This window comes from Castor canadensis, chromosome 1 (assembly GCF_047511655.1).
Source record: "Castor canadensis chromosome 1, mCasCan1.hap1v2, whole genome shotgun sequence".
NCBI classification, from domain to species: Eukaryota; Metazoa; Chordata; class Mammalia; order Rodentia; family Castoridae; genus Castor; species Castor canadensis.
In genome coordinates this window covers 147,804,402-147,824,802 of record NC_133386.1, presented here as the reverse complement: position 1 = coordinate 147,824,802, position 20,401 = coordinate 147,804,402, and the positions used below count along the sequence as shown (strand labels likewise).

At 39.8% G+C, this 20,401-nt stretch overlaps 1 protein-coding gene across 2 annotated transcripts; it reads left to right on the top strand.

Annotated features, from left to right (window-relative positions):
• Positions 1–2,229: 2,229 nt before the first annotated feature.
• On the top strand, positions 2,230–18,202 carry Tmem9b (TMEM9 domain family member B). 2 transcript variants are annotated; one of them, XM_074041087.1, is made up of 5 exons: positions 2,230–2,360; positions 4,880–4,971; positions 8,806–8,914; positions 11,571–11,705; positions 17,078–18,202. In XM_074041087.1, the coding sequence occupies exons 3-5, from the start codon at positions 8,831–8,833 to the stop codon at positions 17,231–17,233; spliced, it is 375 nt and encodes a 124-aa protein (XP_073897188.1). In that variant the 5' UTR covers positions 2,230–2,360; positions 4,880–4,971; positions 8,806–8,830; the 3' UTR covers positions 17,234–18,202. The 2 variants fall into 2 exon arrangements, with proteins under 2 accessions (XP_073897188.1, XP_073897186.1); XM_074041085.1 differs by lacking the exon at positions 2,230–2,360 and adding an exon at positions 2,822–3,042.
• The last annotated feature ends 2,199 nt before the right edge of the window (positions 18,203–20,401 follow it).

The following is a 20,401-nucleotide window of genomic DNA, read 5'->3' as shown; positions in this document are numbered from 1 at the left end:
CTCATGGTCAGAAAGAAATTAAGCAAGGATTCAAGTAAGTGCCTGATACTTTGAGAATGTCTTAGAGGAGTGTCTCTAACTCCCTTTTCCCTTTCCCTGGTCCACACATTTATTATTTTGATCTCAGTCTCCAGATACGAAGGTCCCTATGCTCAGAGAGTGGAGGTTGGGAATATGAAGGCATATATGAAAACATGTTACTAGTTAGAGTAAGTTAGGAAAGAGATTTGTGTAAACACAGAAAAGTACACCTAACAGGGAAAGTATTTTGGCTTAAAAGACCCCTGACCTAAAGAAAAGTTACAAAGTATAAGTGAGGCAAAACAAGAGAAACCAACCCTTCCACTTCTGTGAGTCACCTGAAACTATATTCTTTTTGGGTTTTTTTTGCAGGCATATACTTCTCCCAAACTCTCAGCTGTACCTGTGCCAGTTCCTTCCTATCACTGCTCTTTTTACCTTGTCCTGAATCTTATTCAGTCTGTAGTCAGGCAACCACCTTACAGTCCCACACCACTAAGGACAGCCACATTGTGTTTTATTTATTTATTTTTGGCAGTACTGGGGTTTGAACTCAGGACTTCATGCTTGCCAAGCAGGTGCTCTACTGCTGAGCCATACCTCTAGCCTACATTGTGTATTCTAGAACAGTACTCCCTCATACGGAATTTTCCAATAGCCACATTTGAGAAGTTAATAAGTGAAATTCAATAATCACATTAAGTAGAATATATCCAAAATATTTAAACATTAATTAGCATTTTTAAAATTGATGTTTGAACTCAGGGCTTCACGATTTCAAGTCTAGGAAGGCAGGCACTCCACTTGCTTGAGCCACACCTCTCAGCATTTTTAAATTAAGATATTTTACAATTTTTTCACATGCTAAGTCTCTGAAACCCAATGTGCATTATACATTTATGGCATAGTCCGATTTAGATTAGTCACATTTCAAATGCTCAATTGCCCGATGTAGTTATCCGACAGTGTAGCTCCAAAACTCTGCCCAGACTGAAAGAGTATAGTTGGTGTTTCTCCACTAAACAGATGAGGCAGGCCTGGCATAGTGGCCTATACCAGCAATCCCAGCTATTTGTGAGGGTGAGCAGGAGGATCACCTGAGCCACAAGTTTGAGATCAGTCTGGGCAAAATAATAAGGCCTCTCTCAAAAAATAAAAAATAGGCCCATCAGTCTAAGGCATTATGGTTTATTTCCTCTAAACCTTTGTATCCCCATCAAGGCTTTGAAAACAATTTTGAAGGTGAAAGAGAAAGGCTATGAGATTTCAGCCAAAGAATGAGCATTCCCTTTAGATGTCAGACTTAGACAACCCTGAACAGATCCCAGATTTCGAACAGAGTTAGCTTTTAGCAATCAAATCCACAGTGCCGCAGTATTTCACTAAAACATTTGAACCAGGGTGTCTCCAAGTCCTCTGGCCAGCAGAACCCCACTAGGACGTGATAATTCACCAATGTGACAGCATCTTCACAGGAAAAGGTAAGAAGGTATCTAGCCCTGATCTTGCCATTTGGGACTGAAATGGGCTTAAATATATTTGGTGCAATAGCAAACAGTTTGTGTTAAGATTCTCGCCTAGCATCAACAAGAATCACATGGGAGAAAAGTGCTGAGAAAGTTCTACCCGTTAATTAAAACATTTTCACAAACTAGGAAAGGGTCACTTTTTAAATCGGTTTAAAGTGCTGGACGAATGGCTCACGTGGTGGATCGCAACCTGCCGATCAAGCGCGAGGCGCCGAGTTCAACAACCCAGTATTGAATGAATGAATGAATCTGTTTAGAGAAAGAAACATGAGTGTCATGGGAGATTCTGGGAATCATACAATTCAATCCGTCCTACTGAGTCAAGAACCGAAGGCCCGGAGAAGGGATTTGTCCAAGGTCATGCGGCAAATCCCTACAAGTTGTGACGAGCCTAGGTCCTAGGTCCTTTCCTCTACTTCCCGGGTCTCCACGACCTGAAAACATCGTACCCTCTCTAGGAGTTTCTGGGAGATTGGCGCGCCCAGAGGAGTCGGGTCAGCGTTCTCCCAGCTCAGACTTAGGGGTCAGCCTTCCTAAATACGGCCTGCTGCACCCGGGCGTAGCGCCCCGATTCCCCACCTCCTGGGATCCTGGGCGGAGGATGCTGCTGGGGCGGTCCTTTGGTCACCCGCACATCTTCCGGAGCCAGAGTTGGGCCCGCGCAGCCCCGCGGAGGCGGCGTCCCCCCGGCTGGCTGCGGGCTGGACCACGACGGTCAGCCCAAAGCGGAGGCCACACCCACGTGCGCCGCTCACCAAGGCCGGTAGAACCCCGGCGGGGAGCTGCGTGCAGGAGGCGCTTGGGCCACAGGTTAGTACCTCCGACCTGGGGTGGGCTTTCCGGGAAGATGCTCGGCCAGTCCCGGCCGCGTCTCCACGCGGAGGCCCAAATGGGCCCTCGCAGCAATTCCTGGGGCCCAGGCTCACCCCGGCCTCCAGGGGCTGGCCGCGTGCTGCTCCCGCCCCGCGAGAGCATCTGGGGCCTGGGTCTGCCATCCCGAGCTCCCCGCAGTCCCCCTCAGGGACAGGACTTCCCAGTGCACTGGCGACTCCCCCAGCTGCGCCCGGGGAAGATATCCGAGCTCCTCAAAGCTCTGCTAGGAAAAAGGGGAAAAAAAATTTCAGAAAAGTCAAAAAAAAAAAAAAAAAAAGCTCTGCTAGGCCCAGGCTGCCTCTCGAGAGCGGCCCCGTTCCGCTCGGACCGCGCAGCCTCCGGACCCTTCGCACCGGGAACCGTTTCCGGGGCGGATACTTTTTGCTGTTGATCCGGCTGGCCGGTGACGCGAAGGCCCAGGCGGAAGTGCGGGCGGAGGATCCCGAGTCGGGTCCCGAGCCAGGAGCAGGTCTCTGGGCTCCGGGCTGGGGGCGGCCTCTGGGTTGCCGCGATGGCGACCGCGTGGCGGGGAGGCCTCCTTCGGCTCTGCTCCGTGCTCGGCCTGTCCTGCTTGGCGTTCTCCGTGCTGCTGCTGGTGCAGCTGACAGACGCCGCCAAGGTGAGTCCCGCCCAGCGGAGGCTCCTGACAGGAGCTCCTCCCCTGCTTCTGGCCTGGCGGAAATTGGGTCTGCCAGCCTGCTGTCCACTCCAGCCCTGACGGCGAGACCCCGATCCACAGCTCGCCCCCCACCTCCGGCGCTGGTTGCCTGGCAGTCACAGCCCCCACACCCGCCCCCAGCCCCGGCAGTGCCCACAGCCGGGACAGCAACTCTTCCGCCTCCCGACAGTGCCCTTCCCAGCCCAGACAGCATCCACCTCAGACGTTATGGCCTTTCCGGAGAGCCCTCAACTTTGCACCCCCGAAGACCCAGCAGCCTCGCCCCACCCTTCGCCAGCTTCGCAACCATATGCTAGGAAGCCCTCATCTCACAGAAGTCTTTCCTCAACTCATCCCTGAACTGATGTCCCTCCTACTGGGGGACTTGCTCTCCTGGCAGCCCCCTTTCCCAAGAGAACCTGCAGAGTACCTCTCTCCAGCTTGATATTCTCACCAACTTTTTCCAGGACCTTGCCAACTCCCTTCTCGCCTTCTCTCTTCCTGATAATTTAAGGGGTAAGGGGAAACCAAACTACACAAAAGGGGAGGTTGTGACCTTTTCCCCAGTTCCATTTCTTGATTCTTCTGGTCCCACATGCTGTTCTATGGCACCCTGACTCTCCAGAGCTGCCCTGATTTATGCATACATGTGCTTCCCCTTTGGTGAGCTAACTCAAAATGGAAGGAATTCACATTAATGTCTTGGAAAAACAGAATGACATTGCATTTTTTTAAAAAAAAATAGGAGCTTTAATGTATAATATCTTTTAGTAGAAGAACTGGGAAAGACAGGTTACAGGCAGGCAGATGTTTTTGGTCAGGGGTTCTTTTTTAAACTTTCCTGACTTCCTGCCATAAACAGGGACAGCAGCAAGTCTCCTGACTTTCAAAACGTTGCTGGCACCCTCCGCATACTGTCCGTCATCATTTTGTGTGGTATATCATCAAATATTTGTCACTTTCCCCTTGCTAGGGTGTGTCCTAATGGGCAGGAAACACGTCTTATGCTTATCTGAGTCCACCTCACTGAGCACAAGGTCTAGCACAGAGTAGGCGCATACTAAGTGGTTGATTAAGTTTATGAGTTGTCAACAGCTCTGCTAGATGTCTCACTGGATATAGGAGCAGTGGGCATGGTTCTGTGGGAACTACTATCTTCTCAAATAAATTCCCCTTTGCTGAGGATGCATCTCCTATTCTCTATCCAAATATTTAATCGCCTCTTCCTCTGCCTCTTGAAATTTGTTTTGCTAGTAGTTGTCCTCTCTGTCAACCAGGGAATAGAAACAGATTCCTGAGAACAGACCAAGCTGATCTCAGCTAGAATCAAACTACTTCCCCTATGTTCTCCCTTTCTAGTTATAACTAAGTGACTCTAAAACTTCATCCCTTCTTTAGTATTCTGACTCCAACCCATTTTATTCATGTTAGTGCCTTTCTACCAAAGGGCAAAAGGGTAGTAGTTAAAAGACACACTAGAGCCTGACACATGCTAGGCACACTATTGCTGAGCTGGATCCCTAACTCAGAATTGTGACTTGTTTGTGAATAATTTTTTGTTTGGTTCTCCTCTATTCTTTTGCTGTTAGCATTTTTATTTACAGGCATAACTGTAAACGTGTGTTTTTCTACTGGCAGGCAGATGACAGTGTTAACAATTGGATTGTCATGTGATCCATAGTTGTAATTAATAAGTCACAGATGAGGACTTGTAACTTTTAAAAAGATTTGAGAATGGTTTGCGAATATTTGACAGGTGATGAATATTGATGATAAACCATAAACATTTTGGTTACAGAATTTTGAGGATGTCCGATGTAAATGTATCTGTCCTCCCTATAAAGAGAATTCTGGGCAAATTTATAAGAAGAACATATCCCAAAAAGATTGGTGAGTATTCTGGATTACTGAATTGCCTGTCAAATTTCTTTCTTCGGTTGTCATTGTTAGGCCAGAATGTTGATCCAGCGTATTATTTTTTTATTTTTTTGAGGGGTGGGCGCTTGGGTTTAAACTTAGAGCTTCACACTTGCTAGGCAGGCACTCTACCACTTGAGCCACTTAAACAACCTTTCTTTTTTTTTTTTCCTGGGTTAGGTATTTTTCAAGATAGGATCTCTTGAATTATTTGCCCAGGCTGGCTTCAAACCATGATCCTCCTGATCTCTGCTTCCTGAGTAGCTAGGATTATAGTTGTGAGTCACCAGTGCCCAGCCTTTTTAAGTATTTCCTTTTAAACACAGGTGTAAATTCTGTTTCTGTGAGAAAAAGTGAAAGTTTGGCCCTGAGGGCATTATATAAGCCTAAAGGAATACTTTAATTCTCATATGGGACTGCAACTGAGTTTTTGGCACCTAAACTACCCATAGCTATTTTCCTGCATCCCCCTCTTCCTTTTCAGTGAAAGGTAAGCAAGCCTCCTTTGTCTGAGCTGTAATTTTTACAACTTACAAGTTTTTTTTGTGGGAGGTGGGTTGTTTGTGTTTGTTATTGTTTTGTTTTGTTTTTCTTGATGGGACTGGAGTTTGAATTCAGGACTTTGCTTTTGCAAAGCAGGCGCTTCACTTGAGCCAAGCCTCCATTTTTCTCTGGTTATTTTGGAGGTGGGGGAATCTCACAAAATGTTTGCCTGGGCTGGCCTTGAACTTTGATACTTCGGATGTCTGCCTTCAAAGTGGCTAGGATTATGGGCATGACTTATCAGTAACTGGCTGTTTTGGGTTTTTGAGATATGGTCTCACTGTGTATTCTAGATTGGCCTGGAACTCACTATGCAATCCAGCCTCGACCTGAACTGTCAATCATTCTGCCTCTACCTCCTGAATACTGTGATTCCAAATACATACAACCATGCTTAGCCACAACTTAAAAGTTTTCATGACATGTTGCCACATATGGAAGACTATGTTTAAAGGTGTCAGAAAGTTCAGGAATGAATGAGAATACACTATATATGTCAGAGTTTCAGATTCGTTGTGTGTAAATAACCGAAGGTCTGCCGAGATAGTGATTGCTTACACCCCTGGGGCAATCAGGCAGGCCTGTAATGACTGGAATCCTGACAGACTAGCCTTCACCAGCAGCCTTTTTTGTTTATCCTAGTGGCACTTATATAGCTTTCCCAACATGTGCCATTCCAAACATTTGGAAAGCAGTTTTGTTAATAGCAGATTAATGTGTTCCTGTGGAATTGTGATGTTTTATAGTTTGTAACTACAATGGAAGATTGATGAGCTAGGATTCCAAGGAAAATAGCCCTAAATGCTAGGTATTTTCACATGCATGTGATTTTACACCTCTGTATCCAGCAAAGAGTCTGAAAGCAAGATTATATTCATTCAGTCAAAATATTCATTGAAAAGAGAAAAGGCACTTTTGTTTTGGGGGGAGTTTTTTTTTGGCAGTACTGAGGTTTGAACTCGGGGCCTCATGCTTGCTAGACAGGTGCTGTACCACTTGAGCCATTCCACCAGCCAAAAAGGCACTCTTTAAGCACATTTAGTTTCTCTGATGTTAGTTTATTCTTCCCATGATTTATATCAGTCTATTTGGAGTGTTCTTGAGAACTTGTGACTTTCTGTATTCCATTTCAAAAGGTTTCATATTGCAAAGTGATTTGGCTAAATATGTTTTTTATCAGCAGGTTATTTTATATAATACAAGAAAGCTCTTTTTTTTCTTTTGTCATACTAGGGTTTATTTCTCTCTTTCTCTCTCTCTCTCTCTCTCTCTCTGTCTGTCTCCTCTTCCCCCCCTCTACTCCTTCCCTCCCTCCCTTCTTTCTTGTCTTTTCACAGTAGGGTTTCTAGGCAAGTGCTCCACCACTGAGCTACATCCCTAGCCCTCAAGTAAACCTTTAAGTTACTTCTATACATTTTCCAAAGATATCGAATACTTATAGTCGATTTATGCGATTTAATATGATGTCTACTATTTGAGTGGCAAATGAACTCACTATTCAAGTGTTTAATAATAATATTTTCACTTTTTGTTATAGGCTTAGACAGAACCATATGTTGTTCATCCCAGGTTCTTAGTTAAAATAGGGAGCTCTGAAAATAATCAATTGCAAACAAGGTTTGTTCAGCATCTTTCTTCTCTCCTTCTCTCTTCCCTTGCTTTCCTGCAACTCAGCCATAAGAATAGGGTCCCAAATGACACTGGAGATTTGTTTTAGGAAGACAGGCAAGTTATGATCAACCAGGATGTTACGGCTTCCTGAGGCTCCCATTATCTCTAAGTATCTAATATATTCTTACCTTCTGCTTTCTAGACTAGTCATTTTGTCCAGTTGTTAGCTTTAATCATTGACTTATACTGGCTGATTTAAAACAAGAAAAATAAAGAGTAGTACTCTGGTTTGTGTTTGGGGTGTTGCTCAAAGCTGAAAGTGTCTTCCTTTTGGCAGTAGGGGGAGGTGTTGCCTAGTTCCTAAAAGTGGTTGAGCTGTATCTTGCTATAACTGGTCAGTCAGAACCAACCCTCCTGGAGCTTCTTTTTTAACACTGTACAAGTTTTTTTTTTTTTCCTCTTCCTTCTTCCTTCCTTCCTTTCTTCCTTCCTTCCTTCCTTTTCTCTCTCCCTCTATCTCTCTCTCTCCCTCCCTCCCTTCCTCCCTCTCCCTTTTCCTTTCTTGTGTCTGTGTGTTAGGTAGTTGTTGTTACTGTTTTGAGATGGAGTCTCACTGTATAGCCCAGGACTGGCTCCTGCCTCAGCCTCCTGCACAGCTTTGTCATGCGCTCAACTCCTTTTTGTTGCTAAAATGTATTTGTCCTTTAGAGGAAATACTCAGGACTTACTCAGCACATAGATAGATTCCCCAGTAATCCTTAGATATTGCTGCAGAGGCATATGAACCTCAGATAGGAAACTAACGGGAGATAAGTCTCATTTTCCTGAGGTAGATAAGCAGGGCTGACTTAGGGAGGAGACCTAGATCCTTGTCCTTTTTCAGCTACTAATTTACTCTGTGACCTTATACAGATGTTGAGCAAGATTACCTCTCTGATTTTGAAGTGGAGCACCTCTGTTATGGGTTTTCTCTTCCTCAGCCCTTTTTATTTCATACGCATTTCTTAAGGGTAGAAAGTTAAAATACTTTTATTGTCCTATTTGTCCTATTCCTACTTTGCCTTACTTTTCAGTAGTCTTTTGTTTATTAAGAAAGTAATTATGTCTTACAGTGTCTTCCAATGTTCAGTTTTTAAAGTTTCAGAATTTGCCCCTCTATTAAATGTATAAATCATTTTCATGTGTCACTCTGTGGCAGTAGAGAATGATGTTAATTCACAAAAGAGATAATCTCATATTTAAACAATGTCTCATGTCACTTTGAACCATTTAAAGTAGTTTCACTTGGTAACTGAGAAAGTCTAACTATGATTTGCTTTTTTAAGCTTTTCTTTTTTTTATCCCATTTGGGATTTTTCCAGGTACATTTGTAAGTGTTAACAATAGCAACTTGAAAACAGACAACTATTACATATGTGTCTTTTGCTTTAAGGCTTCTTAGACTGTTAAATCTTCCCAAAGTGCTAACACTGAGACTGGAAATAATTCTGCTTTGCTTTTGTGGTTATTTGTCCTTTATATTCTTCCACTTGGTAAGTTCAGTGATGATTCTGGAAAAAATGGAAATGATTATTTCAGGAAAGTTTTAATCAGTGAAAGTAGAAAATCAGGTCAGGATTAGGCAGTATTTTTATTTTATCCTTGTTTCTGCAGTGACTGCCTTCATGTTGTGGAGCCCATGCCTGTGCGGGGGCCTGATGTAGAGGCATACTGTTTGCGCTGTGAGTGCAAGTACGAGGAGAGAAGCTCTGTCACAATTAAGGTGAAGTACACACGGACCCAGACAAGACAGGAAATGTTGAATCCCCTCCCTAAAAGACACAACGGACCTGCTTTTAGCCTGCATAATTGAGATGCTTTCTGATTTGTTTAGAATGTGTTAGATAGCTATGTAAAATGGCACAAAAAAGTGCTATATTTAATGAACATATTCCAGAAAGATACCCTAGTTTCTCTCTTTGTACACCAAAGGCTGGTGAGACAGTAGCATGAGTAAGTCCTCTTTTCCCTGCCCTCCAACACTTAGAGTAAATTATATTTATAGTAACTGTTCTAGAAGCATTACTTCTGGATTTTAAGATTTCCCTCCTTCAATTCCTGTAGCAGATCACTATCATCACTGTTTGGATCTCTAATGAGGGTAATTACTTTATTATTCTGGCAAATGGTTATTTTCCCTTTTTATATGGTGCTTCCCATTTGTTCTCAGGAAAGAGCCTTGTAGTGGATCGGGGTCAATCATAAGAGTCACAGAAATCACTTCTTTTTGCGATCTCCTGCCTCAGCAGGAGTGCAGTGCTATAGAGAATGCCTCACTGCACTTGGGTGGTTTGTTTTTGTGGTGGTTATTTCTATGGTACTGGGAATGGAGCACAGGGCCTTGTGCACACCCAGCCAATACTGTGCCACTGAGCTACAGATCCAGCCACGTGCTTTGTTTTTTAACAGATTTTTTTGATGTATAATTCATGTAACCTAAAATTCACTTATTTTAGGTGTATAATTCCATAAATTTTAGTACATTTAAAGCAGTTTTTGGCCAGGCACAGTTGTGCACATCTGTAATCCCAGCACTTGAGAAGCTGAGGCAGGAGAATTATGAGTTTGAGGCTAGTCTGGGCTACATAATGATACTGTCTCAAAAAGAAAAAACAAACAACAAAGCAACCTTTTTTAAAAAACCCAATTTTTATTAGCATATATTTGTTGTACAGGGGATTTCATTGTGATATTTATATATGTGCTTAGAATATATCTTAATCAGATTCATTGCCTCCATCATTCTCCCTTCCCCGCCACCAATTCTAAGAATTGTTCTAAATTCTTAGAACAATTTCAACAGGTTTTTTGCCCTTTATTAACAAATCAACTTTTTAAAATGCAGGGGGTTTTGGTAGTATTGAGGTTTGAACTCAGGGCTTCATGTTTTTGAGGCAAGCACTCCATCACTTAAGCCATGCCCCAGTCCTTTTTGCTTTACTTTTGTTTTTACATAGTCTCAGCTTTTGCAGGACAGTCCTTGACCACAGTCCTCCTACTTCCAAATCCCCACATAGCTGGAAATACAGGCTTGATCACCCTTCCCAGCTTATTTGTTGAGTTGGAGTGTTACTAACTTTTTGCCCTGGCTGCTCTCAATTTGTGATCTTCTCAGTATCTACTTCCCAAATAGCTGGGATTACAGGTTAAAATCCAATTTTAAGACATTCCAATCCCTATTCCAAATAACTATTCTTCTTTCTGTCTGTATACATCTGAATGTTTCATATAAATGGAAAATATAAAATGTGGTTTTCTATGATGGGCTTCTTTCACTTAGCATAATGTGGTTTTTTTCTCCTTTTATTTTATCGTTTTTACAGTTACTTACATGTGTATATATTGTTTGTGCCCCCTCCCCTCCACCCCCAGCATAATGGTTTTTTGTTTGTTTGTTTGTTTTTTGTGGTACTGGGACTTGAACTCGGCCTACATCTTGAGCCACTTCACTATCCCTTTTTTGTGATGGGTTTTTTGAGATAGGGTCTTGTGAACTGTTTGCCTGGACTGGCTTCAAACCGTGGTCTTCCCGATCTCTGACTCCTGAGAAGCTAGGACTATAGGTGTGAGCCACCAAGCGTCTGGCTAGGTTTTGATTTTTATCTAAGTTGTAGCATGTATCACTACTTCATTTTATTGTTAGATAGTATTCTATTATATGAATATCCATTCATCAGTTGATGAATATTTGGATTATTTCCAGATTTATTGTTATGAATACTACTGTCACGAATATCTGCATGCATGTCTGTGTGTACCTATGTTTCCCTTTCTCTTAAAAGACAGCCAGATTGTTTTCCAAAGTGGTTGTGCCATTTTGCCAGGAGTGTGTGAGGGTCCCATTTCTCCCTGTCCTTGCCAACAACTGGTATTGTCTGTTTTTTTAGAGCCACTTTAGTTGGGTGTGTCACATAATTTTGGTTAACACAGGAGTTAGTATCTCAAGAAAGTAACTGGCCTAAAAAAGTGTTTTTGTAGACCTAAATTGATCTAAAAGATTAGTCTGTTGAAATTCATCTGAATTGTGTTGTCTTTAGGATTCCTTTTAGTTGTTTTGGCACCAGTGCTCCTGAGTCTAGGACACTGTGTTCATCTGAAAGGAGAAAAGCACTGTGCTAGCAGTGGTGACAAATGATTAGCAGTAGGTAAAGTTGGAGCTTTGAAAACTCATAAAAAAAGGTCCCAAAGATAAAATGCTTTCTTTCCTCTTTTTTCCTGAAGTAATACCTTGGTGAAGAGTTGAGTTTGTTTCTTAACATTAATCTCATTGGTATAGAAATCCTACATGCCTAACAGATATATCAGTATGCACTGTGACTTTGCTATTAGCATACAAAATTTGATTTTTTGGCTTATAACTTATTTTCAATTTCCTTTAGGTTACCATTATCATTTATCTCTCTATTTTGGGGCTTCTGCTTCTGTACATGGTATATCTTACCCTGGTTGAGCCCATACTGAAGAGGCGCCTCTTTGGACACTCACAGTTGATACAGAGTGATGATGATGTTGGGGTAAGTTTCCAGCCTGCCTTAGCTGTTAGGGTCAGTCTGTGTCATTATCTGATGTCAAGTGCAAGTGAGAAATGATTGCATAGGTATGTTCACATGCTGGAGCAAATCCTCACCCTGAGAAACTAAAGAGAGTTCTAACTTAGGTATATATCTTTTAATGAGGAAACCCTTGTGGAAAGTCTTATGTGGCAGTTTGAACTGATGCTCTTTAGCTAGGCACTGTGTAAGGCCTTGTCCTGAGATAGTCGTTTGTTCCCAGGCTCCTACTGGAAACACTTCCTGTTATTATCACTTAATATTTTAGAAGGCAGAGGGAATTTGCTGAAGAAAATGTAAAGACCATGACATGATTTTCTTATCCATGTGTTGAAAACTTAACCTTTTTTCCTCCTGCTTCTTTTTTTAACTCTAGAAAAAAATAAAAGCATTTCTCCATATCTTCATCCTATTGTTAAAACATATTTATATTTGTACATATAGTTGACATAATCAGTGTATAAATTGTTTTGTGATCTACTTTTTGTTTTAACATTATTTCATTCAAAAATGTCTAGAAATTGCTGGGTTTGGTAGCTCAAGCCTATAATCCTTAGTTATTCAGGAGGCAGAGATCAGGAGGATTGAGGTTCAAGGACAGCCCAGGCAAAAAGTCCACCATACCCCATCTCATCCATTAAAAGCTGGGGAGAGTGTCATCCTACCTATGTAGAAAGCATAAATAGGAGGATTGCAGTCCAGGTCTGCCCAGGCATAAAGTGAGACCCTATCTCAAAAATAACCTGGACTGGTGGATTGGCTCATTGTGGTAGAGTAAGTGCCTAGCTAGTGTGAGGCCCTGAATTCAAACTCCAGTACCACAGATAAAAGCAAAAAAGGCTAGGGCATGGCTCAAGAACAGTAGAATGCCTGCCTAGTAAGTATAGAGGCCCTGAGTTCAAACTCCAGTAACACCAAAAAAAAAAAGGTCAAGAAATTGACATAGTCTATAAGCTTGTTATTTAGTATAGCTTAAAAATTATATTATCTAGAGCACCTGCCTGACAAGCCAGAGGCTCTGAGTTCAAACCCAAGTACCATCAGAAAAAAGAATTATATTGCAGTTTTATTATTATTCTATTTGGGACTGTTTTTTAATTTTTCATTGTTTCATTATCATAGATTATTATTTATAATTGTTTTCATTTGAATTATTTTATTGGTCTGTGTTCCTGAAAGAGAATAAAATTCACTATAGTTTCAAAAGTCAGTTGTAAAAACCAGAGTTAGCTCACCAACCAGTCAAAGTCCTTTTACTCTGGAATGCCTTTGTGGACCTGTTAGTGAGAACTAAGAAGGGGGATGGCTTGAATTATAACTACAAAGAGAGCCTGCTTTTTGATCAACATACTATTGTCTCCTGAATATCAGGTAAGGATACTCCACTTATTTGAGTAAGATTTAATTTTTTATAAATAAATCTTCTTCTTTTGGCAGCACTGGTGTTTGAACTCAGGGCCTCATGCTTGCTAAGCAGGCACTCTTACCACTTGAGCTACTCCACCAGCCCTTTTTTGAGGGTTTGATTTTTTTTTTTTGTTTCTTTTTTTTTGAAGTACTGGGGATCGAACCCAGGGCCTTGTGCATGTGAGGCAAACATTCAACCACTGAGCTACATCACGAGCCCCCGTGATGGGTTTTTTTGAGGTAGGATCTCATAAACTATTTTCCCTGGTCTGGCCTCAAACCGTGATCCTCCTGATCTATGTCTCCTAAATAGCTAGGATTATAGGCATGAGCCACCAGGGCCTGGCTCTAGGGAACTTTTATAGAAATACTTGTTTGCCTTTTTTCCCCCCGCTTCTTTTATTAATTCAACCAAAACATAATGAATTTAAGTTTTTTGTGTGATGCATTGGGTGCTAGGAATAAAGAGATGAATAAAACAGAAACAGACATGTAAAAGAAATGACTTAAAAAAATAGTGTTTCCCCTCTTTTATTTTTCATCATATAAGAAATAAATATTTTATTTATTCATTCATTCATAGAGTTTTACTATGTAGCCCATGCTGGCCTCAAAACTTGAAATCTTGCCTCAACCTCCATGATGCTGGCATTATAGAATGCACTACCATGCCTACCTTAGTAAAACATACATTTATTTTTCAAGAATTCCAGAAGATGGCTGATACACTGGGAGAAGAGTTAAGACTGGAGATCTGATGTTGTCTAAAAACAGTTCTAGTGGGGTTAATGAGTACAAAAAGCTAGAAAAATAAGAGGTTGTATATCAAAAGCATTAGAGTCTCAAATACTTTCCATGTTAATTTTCTTTCACAAGTGCAGGTTTTCAACCCTGACACTAGATATTTAGGATTGAATAATTCTTTGTTGTGGAGTTCTGTCCTGTTCAGTGTTAGATGTTAGAGGTCAGCAGTGTCCCTGACCTCTATTGACTGAGGCCAGGTGACTCCTGATGCCATCCCAGTCATGGCAATCAAAAATGTCCACAAACATTGCCAAATGTCCCAGGGCAGAGGGACAAAATTACCCCCAGTTGAGAACTACTGACATGAAAATATTGTGTATCACCGTCCCCATAAACATTTTCGTTATTCTCAGCATACGTTGAGAGTTGACTCCTTTACAGCATTAAATACTTGTTGACTTTAGAAATAGGCAATGCAAACATAATGCACACAAAACATAAGACAAATGGACGCATAGATGTATAGGTAAAAATTTGCAGGGCAAGCATTTGATTGATTGGTTCATGTGCTTAGTAACCATTTTGCCCATCAGTGATTAATTCTGCCTGTACATTGACCTTTTGAGAACATTGTTACCAAGGCTTGCTAACTCATGGGTGTTGTTGAACTGATTCTAGGCAGAAAGAGATTTTCTGACCAATTTAGGGTAACAACTCTGTACAAAAAGAAGTTAAGTTTAAATTCCAGGAGATTATTGCCTATCTAAGATATGAGTTCTTCACTATTTATGTACTGTTTTAAATGTTCTTTTTCAAGTATTTTCATGTTTCATTTTTTTTCCCATTTCTATTCAGTGTAGAGCATTTTAAGCCAAGTAAAAGTTAATGCAAATAGTTAAAAAGCTCACAAGCAGTCATAATATTTATTGTATCATATATCCATGACACATCATCACTATTATCAAAGCATTACATTAAAACCTGTTTTGTATTCATTGTAATTTTATCAAGTGTAAAAAGAACAAACACATGAAAAGAGTAAATCTCTATTAGCATTCTCCCAGCATCCGTGACCACAAGCAGCTAGTTCAATCTTGTTCCAATAGGTGGAAAACAGACCAAAAGGATTAACTGGTTTGTTTAGTCTTTTGAATTTGTTCCTTAAGAATTTTTCTTCCTCTACCTTGAAGCATAGATGACAGGACTATGAAACTGAGAAGTTCTCTGTTGATAAAGTCCATCCTTCTTCTCATTATTGTTTATGTCAAAATAAGTCAATGGTAATATTTTATATACAATCTGGTTGAAGCACCATATTCTTATAATGTCATTTTAATCTACCTGAACAAAACCTGTGTGTTTGGAAGCTGTGACACCAAGTCAAGGTTAGGCAAGCTGAGTTTTAGTGTTTGTGAATTTGTTAAATGACCTTGGGTTAGTTTATTTCTGTATCAGAAATCAAGTAATCCTGCAACTTTAGCTCTCCACTTTACCTTCCTTCTTATAATTTTGAATATTTTGGACTTAATGGTATTTTCCTTACTGTCTTCATTTGTAAGGTTAAAAATAAGTAATAGATGGAATTTTCACAAACCATTACCTAAATTAAGTGAAAATTTGAGTACACCTTGGTAGAGAAGGCAAGGAAAGAATTTTTACAGAAAAATTTGAAAATACAGACACGGTGTAAATGTCTTGTTCTAAAAACAAGACCAGGTACTATAGCAACATATAGTTATGGTTGTATATAGAGTTGAGTGGTTATGCATCTTTCCATATACATCTCCCTCCTGCCCCTGTTATGTAATAGGGCTGTTGTGGACATGCATCACGGGATTATGTTGCTTCTTTCCTAGTGACACAGCTTAGTTTAAGAGGTCTGACTTGTGACTTGCAGCCTGTGTTGGAACATTTAGAAACTTTGCCAACATGGAGTTCAGGAAAAAGAGATCAAGGAAAAAGCAAAATAAAACACAGTAAATAATTATTGAGGGTTTTTTTTTTTTTTTTTGTCATTTGGGCAGCTGTGTTTATATCTCATTCATAGGCAGATTAATAGGGTGGTTTCCTGTGTAATGACTACAAACATCCACTTGTATTAGTTTACTTTGGCCGGGAGAGGTTGGTTTTCTACACAGATACCAGGATAACCCTCCAGTAGCCTCTTTTCTGAGACAGCAATTAACTTGAAAGCCATTGGGGTTCAAGCCACTCAGCAATGAAAGAGTCAAGTCTTCCTTGAATAGAGATGCTGAGGTAAATAATTCCTCACTGACCTTGGTAACAGAGAGTAATACTAGCACTTAAGCTATTGTAGCACTTGTGTCTCTTTTCATTGCAGATTGCAGAAGGGGGAAAAGAATAAAACGTTTGGAAACTATCCATTCAGTATATGTGTAAGGGTATAGGGACAGATTAAAATCAAAGACCCTGTCAATATCTGCCATGGTGAATGTGGCCCCAAGCTGCCAAGTAAACAATTCTAATATAATAGGAGTCAGGATATTAAAAAACAGATCTTTCCTCTGACACAAATTAGCTGTATAGTGTTAATACAAAAAAAAAAGAAGAAAAAAAACCACCTTAAAAACCCTATAACCCTATAAATGTGAAAATAGACCTTTTTTTTCTTTTCTTTTTTTTTTTTTTTTTTGAGACAAAGTCTCACTATGTAGCCTCTGCTGGGCTTGAACATGAGATCCTCTTGCCTCTGCCTCTTCAGTGCTGGGATCACAGGCCTGTGCTACCAAATCTGGCTTCAAAATAGACTTCCCTATACCCAGTGTGGTGGTGTATGCCTATATGTCAGGAGGATTACAAGTTCAAGGCCAGCCTGGGCTGCATAGTGTGCCCCTGTCTCAAAACAGAAAGGAAAAAAAAAAAAAAAATAGACTTTCTTTCCCTTACTAATCAGGGAAGACTTCTCTTTAACACAAATGACCACTGTTCTTATCTTGGTCTTTACTTCTTTGAAAATGGTGACCCATGGAAACTTTTCTTTCACAAATACCCTTTCGTTGCTTATGTTTCCTGAATCACCTATTTCTATAACTGAGTTCATCCTACTTTAAGTAGCTGAGTGTCTAGGAGTGCTCAGTCACATAGATGCTCTATCCCTGTGCCTAGCTCACGCGTTCTCTGTATGTGTTTTACACTGATCTTGTCATCTCTGTCTGGACTTTCAGGATCACCAGCCTTTTGCAAATGCCCATGATGTGCTGGCCCGCTCCCGGAGTCGAGCCAATGTTCTGAACAAGGTAGAGTATGCCCAGCAGCGCTGGAAACTTCAAGTTCAAGAGCAGCGAAAGTCTGTCTTTGACCGTCACGTTGTCCTCAGCTAATTGGGAATGGAATTCAAGGAGACTAGAAAAACAGCAGACAATTGGAAAGAAGTAACCGAGTTTTCCTGGGTTTTATTTTAATACCCTGTTGATTTCACCAACTCTTGCTGAAGACTCAAAATTGGAAGCAAAAACATGCATAGTATTTTTTCTTGTTAATGTACCAATGGAGACATTTTTAAAAGCACAGAGTTCAAAGTCAGCCTATAAGTCTTTTCGTACTTGTGACTTTTACTAATAAAATTAAATCTGCCTGTAAATTATTTTGAAGTTCTTTACCTGAAACAAGCACTCTCTTTTTCACCACACAGTTTTAACTTGATTTTCAAGATAATATTCAGGGTTTGTTTTTTTTTTCTTTTTGGTGGGAGAAGGGAGGGCTGCGTGGGAAGTGCTTAATGCAGCTCTTCTCAAGTCACTTTACTAAGCAATCTTTTGTAAATAGCCCACACCTATTTTCAAATCCGTTAATCTTTTCCAGTGTAACCAGCCTCATCAAAGAATGACTTACCCATTTGACTTTTGCACTGACCATGTTATCTAGGTATTCTGTTGGCCTGTGGCTGCATTTTGTGGTAACCTGGATCTGAAATGCCTGTCGGCTCTTCACAAAATGCAGATTTTCCTCATGTACTGTGATGTCTGATGCAATGCATCCTAGAACAAACTGGCCATTTGCTAGTTTACTCTAATGACTAAACATAGTCCTGGTGTGTGTGGTCTTCCTCATCTTTTAGTATCCTTAAGGACTTGGACACTTGCAATAAAGAAATTTTCTTTTAAACCCAAGGCTCCCTGGGTCTAGTCATGTGGAAAGGCAGCTGTTTGAGCTCTAATATGTGCAGCTTTGAACTAGGACTGGGGTTCTGGTTGCCTTTCTCTGAAAAGCATAATAGTTATTGGATAACTGGCTTTTTTCTTCCTATGTCCTCTTTGGAATGTAACAATAAAAGTAACTTTTGAAACACCTATCAGTGTGTCCTTGTCTTCTAACTTTTTTCTCCTCCTTTTGCTGTATAGTGAGCTTGAAAATACAAAGACATTTTGTAACCAGTTGTGAAACTACTTTATACCTGTCTAATCATAAAACATTGGCACTAAATTATCTCTGTGTGCATGCACAGAAAAAGAATGTATGGATTCTTAGTGTATCTCTGAAAAGTATCAGATATTCTCATAGATTTAAAATTCCTAAAGGTGTACTTGTTCTAAGAAGTTCTTGGCAAAAGTTATGATTAAATTCATAAAGATGAAGTTTTAGAATCTATTAATGGTTTTGTTGTTTGGTTAAAAAAATGATTATTTTAGCACCCACAAATAAGCTAAAATTGGTTTCATTGTATTTAAAAATTTTATGCCGTGTGTAATAGTGTACACATGTAATCTCAGAATTCAGGAAACTGAGACAGAAAGATCACAAGATCAAGGCCAGCCTAGGGCTGCATAGTGACACCTGTCTGAAAAAAAATCAAGTGAAATTTACCTCAGGTATGCAAAACATTTCAACATTTGAAAATAATCTGTCACGTCTTAAGAAGAAAAGCAAATGATCATATCCACAGACAGAGCATTGAATAAAATACTCATGATTTAAACCAACCAACCAATCAAACAAAAACCCCCTCTCAGCAAACCAGATAAAGAATACTTACCAAAAAATCTGCAGTTAATATGTTCATGATGAGAAACTAGAAGCTTGCCTACTAAGATTAGGAAAAAGGCAAAGATGTCTCTCACTAGTCTTTTTCACCATTATACTGGAAGTCCTAGCTAATGCAATGAGACAAAAAAGAAAGAAAAGGTTTTCACAGGGAAGGAAGAAATAAAACTGTAGATGATGCTGTCATCTATGTAGAAAAAGAATCAACCAAAAAAAAATGCTTCTGGAACTAATTAGTGATTATAACAAGGTTGCAGAATACAAGGCTAAAATATAAAAGTCAACTGTCCTATATGCGACCAACACACAGGCAGAATTTGAAATTTAAAAACAATAAAACAATATTTACATTAGCACCCCCAAAATGAAATTCTTAAGTATAAATCTAACAAAACATGTATAAGATTTTGATGAGGAAAACAAAAATTCCAATAAAGTACTAAATAAATGACATGTTCCGTATTCAGGAATAATATGGCTTAGTATTGTCATGATGTCTGTTCTTTCCAACTTGATCAAATAATCCCAAAATCACAAAAAGTTATTTTATGAATATCAGCAAGTTGATTCTAAAGTTTATATGAAAGGGCAAAAGAACCAGAATGGCCAACACAATATTAAAGGAGAACCACAAAGTCACAGAAATGACACCACCCAACTTCAGGGTTAATCTTAAAGCTACAGTAATCAAGACTATGGTATTGACATGAAACTAGGCAAATGATCAATGGAGCCGAATATAGTCCAAAAATAGAGCCACAAATGCAAATTGTTTAGTGAAAAAAAAATGGTTGTTTTAGCACCCACAAATCTGTTAAAATTGATTTCATTGCTAGTGTTAACAATGAAAATTGACAAAGGAGCAAAAACAATCCAGTGGAGGAAAGATAGGTTTTTTCAACAAATGATACTGGAACTAAACAGCTCAACATTCACATGCAAATATACATATATATATATATATATATATATATATGTATGTATATATATATCTGTATGTATATATAAGTACATATACACCCCTCACAAAAATTAAAATGGACCATGGACCTACATACAGAAACTATAAAAATTACTATAAAATGCAGAACTATAAAGTTTCTAGAAGATAAGAGAAAAATCTAGATGGTAACTTCTTAGGTATAGCACCAAAGGCATGATCCTTAAAAGAAATAATAGTCAAGCTGGCCTTTATTAAAATTTAAAACTTCTGCAAAAGACATTGTCAAGAGAATGACAAGAAATGCCACAAATCAACAAAAAATATTTGCAAAAGACACCTGATAAAGGTCTATTATCTAAAGTATACAACGAACACTTAAAACTCAACAATAAAAACAAAAATCCAATTTAAAAGTGGGTAAATGTTCTGAGCAGGCATCTCGCTGGAGAAGAATACGGATGGCAAATGAGCATATACAAACAATGCCCCACACTATATACCATTAGGGAAATGCAAATTAAAAAGAGATACTGCTACAAGTTTATTAAAACGATGAAAATCTAGA